The sequence below is a fragment of the Cryptomeria japonica genome, chromosome 2 (assembly GCF_030272615.1).
Source record: "Cryptomeria japonica chromosome 2, Sugi_1.0, whole genome shotgun sequence".
Classification (NCBI taxonomy): Eukaryota; Viridiplantae; Streptophyta; class Pinopsida; order Cupressales; family Cupressaceae; genus Cryptomeria; species Cryptomeria japonica.
In genome coordinates, this window is record NC_081406.1 from 86,811,801 (window position 1) to 86,821,175 (window position 9,375).

The 9,375-nt window shown below is 31.9% G+C and overlaps 1 protein-coding gene across 1 annotated transcript; it reads right to left on the reverse strand.

Moving 5' to 3' along the window:
* Nucleotides 1-3,721: 3,721 nt before the first annotated feature.
* Nucleotides 3,722-4,278, reverse strand: LOC131078791 (uncharacterized). Its single transcript, XM_058016552.1, has 2 exons — nt 3,946-4,278; nt 3,722-3,778 (listed from the first exon to the last, which is right to left on the reverse strand). Exons 1-2 carry the CDS (start codon nt 4,276-4,278, stop codon nt 3,722-3,724), a joined length of 390 nt encoding a protein of 129 aa, XP_057872535.1.
* Between the last annotated feature and the right edge of the window lie 5,097 nt (nt 4,279-9,375).

A 9,375-nucleotide genomic window follows, 5' to 3' on the forward strand; every position in this document is an offset into this window, starting at 1 on the left:
GCCACGCCCACGCCACATGACAAGAGAATAGTTCGACCGGACTCAGTCTGACCAGACTTAGTTCGACTAGACTGCACCTAGTTATCCCCAAGTGCGACACATGTTTGTGCTTTTGCCCCATAATTTGTTTCTCTTCATCCTCAAATTGATCCAGCATTTTTACTACACACATTGGAAGTGAGTCACACGTAAACATGTAATAGGATCATTAATTCATTGAGTGTATCTAGTAGAAGTCATTCATAGTGATTTTTAAACCTAGATTTAAATGATAAATGCTTTAACAAGTTTGCACCTAAATCATCAAAACACTAAATATAACCATGAGGTAAATAAAAAAGGTTATTGTTTAGTGTATGTGAAACAATAGAGGAGGTATATAATCAGGTTGTGAAATAATAATTAAAGACATACTCATGGATAGATGGATCACATTATCCAAATTATCAATAATGTTACGAGATGGGAAGATAGTATGAACCATAGGTTGAGAAGGAGGAATAGTATGATACACATGAATGGAGAGAGTATCACTACGTTGGTAGAATGATGCAACGTGAATGGAATGCTAGAGGAATGTATGGCAGAAGGGGTATTATTAGGAGGTAATCTATATTGAGGGTCAAAACCAATAGAATATATAGAAGGAAGGAAAATGCTAGTGAGATCAACATTCTAGGGTTAATAACACTGGTCATGGGAGTGGAGGGGTTAGGGGTAGGATTGAAAGAAGAGGATTGGTGGGAGGATACATTATTAAATGAGATCAATAAGGAACTAACATAATGTAACATTTTATTCCATAAGGACACACCTCCAATGTTATAAAAGGGACTCAATAATTGATGAGGAGATTCAACTTGTGTAAATGTGGCAATACGTGATTTTCTACTGGATTCTAGATCTTGTTTAGCTAAATGCTCCTCATGGTTTTAGTCTTATAGATCATCAAAGTGGTTCTCAAGTTGACTATCTAAATTTTTGTTAGAATGGCTAGCCATAGTGAGGATTCAGTGAGCACACCTTCTCAATGGACAATTAAGATCACAAGTAGCTCATGACATAAACAACAACTACATGAAAATGAAACATAGAAATATAAGGCATTTATAGAAAACTTTTATATTTGAAAATATAGAAAAATCATTGGTATATATCAAATTTGAAAAGTGAAACCCTAATGGAGTATCCAAGAGTGTGCAGAATGGGTTAAAGTGAAGGACACAATATAAAACATAGTTGTGGTAGAAAAAAATAGAAATGAAAGAGTAATGAATAGGAAAACAAACCCGAGCAAGATTTGAAAACTGATATAACAATTGGAGAATATAGATTTGAAACCATAAAAAATAATTAAGGTATAAATCCTAAACTACAACCCTAGGGTGGTGTAAGACTATATGAGCTGACAAAAAATATAAAATAGAATCCACTTTTCCTAAAGATTATCTAGCTCAATTAAGTAAATGCTCTCAACAAACACCGCTTATATATATATATATATATATATATATATATATATATATATATATATATATATATATATATATATATATATATATATATGCTAATTTAGGAAATCGAATGCAAGGATTCGACACTTTGCTTTTGATGCAATGTCAAATTCATTCACTTGACATGGAAAAATATGTCATTGATATGTTCTCTACTTAGAAATTTATATAGACCTATAAATTATTAAAGGCCAATTATATGACTTTGAATCTATTCCATGTCATATATAAGTATTGTGCGAAAGTGATAAAGATGAGTTGAATAGGGATTAGACAAGAAGACCAACTTTAACATAAAAATATGCCATATATTACACAATCATAATAAAACATTCTTTCAAAATAGACCCAAAACTAAATAATGGTGGAGAATAATTCATGATGCTTGATATGAGAAAATATGTCTTTGATATGTTCTCTTCTTCAAAATTTGTGTAGACTGATAAATTGTTAGAGATCAATTAGATGACTTTGAATCAGTTCCATGTCATGTAGGGCTAAATTTCATGTGTTGCAACACATGAAGGTGTGGGCTAATAAATGAGGGGAATGTGTGAGAACATATATAAGTAAGACATGGTTAAGAATAGATATAAGCATGATGTGAAAGTGATTAAGAGGAGATGAATAGGGATTAGACAAGGAAATCAACTTAACATAAAAAAATATTTAATAAATTACATATAAATCATATTAAATACCAATCTTTCTCCCCCTCTCTCTTTGATATTCCATAAGAATAGGGAGATTAATCTAATGACTGAAAACTTAACTCTTTGTCAAAGTGAACACCCTTTCAATATATCTCGAAATAATTAGAAAACAATAATAAAACAATACTAATATAATATTTAACAAAATTTTAGACCAATTTAATTTAAAATACCTTAAAACTTTCATCACCATTACTATATAGCAGCCATCGCCCAAATTGATGCAAGTTGTGCCCACATTAAAAACCTCAGCCGAAGCTATTTTGGCTCCAAAATAGACCTTTCGTATAGCGTGTTAGCGACGTGTTAGTCAATTGCAACCGTTTATTGCAAAATCGACGGTGTAAAACACGCGACTAACACGCGTGTTAGTCAATCCGTACTGCCGTTTTGAAGCCAGAATAGACATGTCCAAAAAACTCATTCCCTAAATCATCATTAATTAAATAAATTCCTTTAATAGAAAGCTAGCAAATCAAACATAAACATTTAGTATATTTTTAATTCCAACATTAAATTAAAATTGACAGTCTCTCACACGTCCCCTCTCCCTGCCTTATGACTTTCCAAATATAAACCGCAATTTCATTAAAAACAAGGGGCGGTTTTTTTTAATATCTAAAAATATACTGTGGACTAAGCGAAATTTTTAACAAACAGTGACCGTCAAATTTAATATAGGGTCCATATAACATACTTGATAAATAATTGACCTCTTAAATTATTTTTTATTATGGTCAAATGCATATGCAGTTCTAGATGAGCGTAGCCCAATTCTAGGGCATTTATCTAACATAAACAAAATACTAAAAGATCTGTCATGAATCCAATGACCTCAAAACAAAAATTTAAAAAACACAAATAGTTCAGAGCCACTCTCACAATCACAATATACAGAAGAAAATCTTTCACAATCATGAAATCCATTAACAGGCTCAAGAAAAATCTCATTACAATTTGTGGGTTTGATACATTATCTGTTGCAAATTATTACAGTCTCCAAACTTCCATTGATCTTCTCCTCCAAGCTTGCTCACTGATCAGATCTTCAGTGGCCACAGAACTCAGTTAAAGAAATCTCTGCCACTCCTTAAAATCAATATATATCAATACCCAAATCCCAAAAGATAAAAAAATTCCATAGAGTGATTGGTGCAATGATCCCATCTGATCATCAACCACTTTTTTCTTTTTAGCTATCTTCCATTTTGATGATAGATGAGGAAGATGATAGATGAGCGAGTGTCATCTGAGCTATCTTTCATCCTGATAATAGATAATGGAATATGATCTGAAATATCTTTCATACTGATAATAGATAATGGAATATGATCTAAAACATCTTTCATCCCGATAATAGATAATGGAATTTGATCTGAAACATCTTTCATCTTGATAATAGATAATGGAATATGATCTGAAATATCATGAAAAAAGAAAAATTGCTAAACAATCGAACACAGAAACAACGGTGACTAGACTTATAGATGCCAACTAAAATTCTTGCATCAAAGTCTTTGAAACTCCTCTGTCTAAATTGATATCCAGCCCCTGCAACATAACAGGGACCAAAATCACAGAACTCAGTTTAAAAGTCCTTGCCAGTCCTTAAATGAAGATCTACCATACCCAAATCCCAAAAGATGAAAATTTTTATACTATCATTAGTGCAATGTCCCCATCTGATCATCAACCATGAAAGACTTATAGATTCCAACCAAGATTTTTGCATCATGGTCCTTCAAATTTCTCTTTCTGAACTGATTTGCAGCCCCTGCAACATAACAGGGGCCAAAACCACCCCCCATAACATCAGAAGAGTCTGCTAGATTTAGCATCATATTCACATACCCATCTCTCAACTTAGCCAGAAGAAGCTTGGGATCAAGCCATTTTAATTTCAGCTTGGGCACCAACCTAAAACTCCAAAACTTTTTCTTCCTTTTGCCAATCTTTGCAATTCTCAGGCGCCTCCTGCTCCTGCATGATGAATCTAGCCTCTCATATCTTCTTCTCTGCATGAAACGCTTGAAAGATTCTACAAAACCCATGGCAAATCAATAAGATTACAGAGTTTTTGCACACCATTTTAAGTATGGTGGTTTGAGTAAATTATAGAGATGGTCTACATTTTGGTAATCCCAATTTAAAATGTGGGATCCCAATGGTTGACATTAAAGAAAAGGCTTGTCTGCTATTGAGACAAACACTGGGGTGACTTGGGAAGTGAGTATCCCACATGGTATATATTCACTGTGTCTTCACAGAATGGACAGTTTTTCAAGTTTCCAACTCACACACGTTGCATTTTCTGTCATGAAAAATGTAAAATCTGTGTGAAAGTTTGTCATATGGATTCTTTCTCACCTGCACTCAATTGTAAAATATATATTAGTTTTGGGAGTTTGATTCTATTGATAAGTAAGAAGTATTTTTTATGTCAAGTCAAATAGGATATGTTGCTATCAGGATTCAATTATGTAGTTATCCATGTTTTACGTCGTTCACAAGAACTTATCTCTCATGAGAATGAATGGTACACTGAGCACTCAAATGCGCTTAATTATGGAGTTTCCTCCCAGAGAAGCTCATTTAACTTGCAACTCCATTTAAAAAATTTAAAGTATCTAATAAAAAATAACTATGATAATAATAGATTATAAAAATCTGATCATAAATTTGAAGAGACTCAAATGAAATATGCATAAATTTTTTTAAAATAATTATATTATAATTTATTTTGACCTCTAAATTTATTAATAAATCTAATCCCTGTATAGATAATTCACTGAGGAACAATGAAAGGTGTAGATTCATTCCATATAAGATGTAGATTCATTCCATAGAGCTTGGAGTAGATGTAGGTTATCCCGTACAGCAGCCATTTGATTTGTTTAGAAAATCTGATAGTACGTTAAAATATTGGGTACTGGGTAATGTACACTTTCCTAAATTTTGCAAGGTCCACGTGTGCAGTGGGTCCTTAGCACGTTGGTCAACATTAAGTTTTTTTTTTAATTGAGGAAAAAACATTAAGATTTGATACAACTGTAGAAGGAAAATAATATCTTTCAATTTTTAAAAGAGTAGGGTAATTAAAATTAGTATATTTATCTTTGGAGGAATATAAGTAGAGTATGTTCAAAGATATTATATTTGTTTATTATATATGTGAGTATAAGAAGTCTTTTGTATAATTATCAATTTCTTCTTTTTTTCTAGTTTCTTTTGAATTACTATTATTATTATTTTCTTTGTAATCAATTTTGATCAATAAAAAAATTAGTAATAAATCATAGATATTTTTGACAAGAATGTATATTTATTTGCGAGTCAAATAAAATTAGCTATTTAGTATTACTTTTATATCATTTTATTAAATTTTCTATATCTAAAATATTTCATGTTTTTAAACACATATTAAAAATTTAGATTTATAGCTTATAATTTTGATGAGATAAATTTATCTTAAATTTTAAGTTTTGAAAATGCAATTTCAATTTTTATGAAATTAAATGGAAAATTCGGTATTGGTTGGGCAAAGTGGATGGCTTGATGTTTGAAGATACATCTTAAGTTATTAACAAAATGTTAGAAGAAAATCTGACTCAAATTTTTAAGTGAAATTAATTGTATAATTGATATATTGGGTGAATGAATTTCTTATATTTAGTTTCAACATCATGAGATCTCCATCCATGAGGAAAAAAGTTAAACATGATACTTATCAACTAGAATGACCCTCATGGTTTGATGTTTGTAGAGATATCTAAGTTATTAACAAAATGTTAGAAAAACTTCGCTCAATTATTTAGCGAAATTAATTGTTTAGCTAATAGATTAGGTGAATGAATTTCTTATAATGAGTTTCAACGAGGAAATCATGAGATCCCCATCATTGAAGAAAATAAATTAAAGATGGCATTTAATGTTATATACAAGACACTAAATGTAACACAAACAATTTAAAGAAACTTATTAATGAACTTGAGGTTCATGTTTATACTAAGATTTTTACAAGTCTAATCCACCATGAACTCAAAGGAAAGGCTCATATTTCCAAAATAAGTTAATACATGGGACAATTTTGAAACTATGAAGGAAAACATGTTTTTTGTTAAATAAGTATATTAAAGATATAAAGACACAATTCTTTTGATTAAGGAAAATGTATACAATCTTTATTGACATATAATTTTCTAAAAAACAATGTGTTAAGATAAATCAAATCAAAGAGATTGAAAGTTCGAGATCTTTAATGTATCAAGATGTATCTTAAATTTTGCAAGAGACCAAAATCTATAGAAAATATCTCCCATTTGATAAGAGATTAAATAATTATATGCTATATTAAATATCGCGTGCTTGCTCATAATTGATACTATGAAGCTTAATGCATATTTTACAGTAACTAAATTATATAACTTCCCCTAAACCTAAGTGTTTAAATAACAATATAATTCATATTTGAATAATTACACGAAGAGTAAATAATATATAATCAATCATTTACCAATAAAAAAGAGCAAAAAAAATTGGAGCAATTTAGAAAGATTCTAAAGTCATGCTCACAAGGCCTAAACATCATGCTTCAAGAATAAGACAAAAATAATTCCAAATAACTCACAAATATCATAGATTCATAATAGTTGTATCATTTAATAGAATATAAATTCCACAACAAATTTGCAAGAGCATAACAATATTATTTTAAAATAAAATTGTATAAATGTTGTGTGCATGAAATTTGTGCCAATGTGAATGAATGATTTGTCTATTAAAAAATGAAGCATATCTCTATTCAACATCACTACTTGAGGAAGAAAGTTGTAGAGAAGGAAGCTAGACTGGAATATGTGCCTACTAAGGATTAGATTATAGACATTTTAACGAAGGCACTCCCAAATGATACTTTTGACTATCTCTAGCACAAGTTAGGTATTATTGCCCCTCCTTCCAACTAAGATGAATATGGTGGTGCATTTATCTAGGGGGGATTTTTAGATATATCCATAATCTTGGAGTAATGTTGTGTGTTGCTCTCAAAGGGAGTAGATGGTTAGTGGGCTGCTAAATATTTTGGTTCGTGACAAAGGGGGAGAAAGATTTGCTAAAAAGAGAGAAGTGTGTACCCTTTGTCCTTGATGTCAAAGTGGGAGAGAGAGTTACTGATGATAGGGGGAGTTTATGTTGATGTAGTTGTGTTGCCATCAATGACAAAGGGAGAATATTGGGAATATAGGTCGTCACTGATGTCAACCCGATGTCTAACTATATGTATTGTCCTTGTTGTTATTTGGGCAGTTGTGTGTTTTTTCATTGATTTTGTTAATGTTATTGATGATGTTGTTGATGCGATTAATGATGTTGTTGATGCGATTAATGATGTTGTTGAAGTTACTAATGTTGTTGTTGGTGATGGTGGTGTTGGTGATGTGGATATTAAATTGTATAAATGTTGTGTGCATGAAATTTGTGCCAATGTGAATGAATGATTTGTCTATTAAAAAATGAAGCATATCTCTATTCAACATCACTACTTGAGGAAGAAAGTTGTAGAGAAGGAAGCTAGACTGGAATATGTGCCTACTAAGGATTAGATTATAGACATTTTAACGAAGGCACTCCCAAATGATACTTTTGACTATCTCTAGCACAAGTTAGGTATTATTGCCCCTCCTTCCAACTAAGATGAATATGGTGGTGCATTTATCTAGGGGGGATTTTTAGATATATCCATAATCTTGGAGTAATGTTGTGTGTTGCTCTCAAAGGGAGTAGATGGTTAGTGGGCTGCTAAATATTTTGGTTCGTGACAAAGGGGGAGAAAGATTTGCTAAAAAGAGAGAAGTGTGTACCCTTTGTCCTTGATGTCAAAGTGGGAGAGAGAGTTACTGATGATAGGGGGAGTTTATGTTGATGTAGTTGTGTTGCCATCAATGACAAAGGGAGAATATTGGGAATATAGGTCGTCACTGATGTCAACCCGATGTCTAACTATATGTATTGTCCTTGTTGTTATTTGGGCAGTTGTGTGTTTTTTCATTGATTTTGTTAATGTTATTGATGATGTTGTTGATGCGATTAATGATGTTGTTGAAGTTACTAATGTTGTTGTTGGTGATGGTGGTGTTGGTGATGTGGATATTCTTGGTGGTATGCATAATTTGTGCTACCATGGTATTGATGAGGAAGATGTTCTACAGTAAAGATGGTTAATGGTTGTTGTTGTTGTGGATGTCCACCTCTTTTGGTGTTTGATGTCTACACTTTGAGATGTTGGTTTGTTGTTGGCAATGCTATTTTGATGGTATAATGAAGTTATCTTTTGGATGGAGACTGTTGATGATGGGTGAGGACGTGTTCTCATTGGTCCTGACACTCTTAGTCAGGTTACAAATGTTTTCAGAAGGTTTTGCAATATTTTGAGGTGGTTTATATGCAAGAAAGAGTATTCAATGTTTGGCTAGAATAATGCTCAACATTCCTCTATTGTCAAGAGTTTGGTCTTGCAAACTTGGACTTATTGTTGGTAATATATGGAAATTTCACTATTATCTTTTCTAGTTCTTGTTCAAGTTGAGGTTTTTTGTTGACAGTTTGGTTGTTTATTAGAAGTGGTTTGATTGGTTCAAAAGAATCTCCACATTTCTTCGCCTTGAGGTTTCAGGTTCTGCAACTTGGAGGACATGATTATAATGTTTGTGTGTTGTCATAGTTAAAATTTAAAGTAATGATGTGTTCTGCAAGAAAGGTTTTTAATGTTTTGTTCAAGATTGTGTTTCTTGACAATTTGGTGATGAATTGTTCTATATCTATTTGGATTGTACCAACTTGTATTGACGTGACAGTAAGAAATAAATGTTCAAAAGTGTTATTGGATGTTTTATGAATGTCCTTGTGTCCTTTTCATGATATTGGATGATATTTTTGGTGTCACATTGTGCCTATTGTTGTGTTTTTGGGTGACCATTGTCATTTGGCTAACAAAAGTTTATTTTCTAGCTTGTGCTTAAATCTTGATGATATGTGTCGATGTTGGAGAAGGTGTTGTGTTGTGTTTGGGTCTCACCTATTGCGTGTGGGGATCCACATTGAGTTATTTTAGTTGGACGATGTGTTTTAGGTCGACTAGTTGTATGCTACAT

Excerpts from the sequence above, each read along its gene's own strand:
- LOC131078791 (XM_058016552.1), bottom strand. The coding sequence starts at position 4,278 with ATGGGTTTTGTAGAATCTTTCAAGCGTTTCATGCAGAGAAGAAGATAT. Across the intron at positions 3,779-3,945 it reads ACCATGATGCAAAAATCTTG|GGGCTGGATATCAATTTAGA; the intron begins GTTGGAATCTAT and ends GTTATGTTGCAG.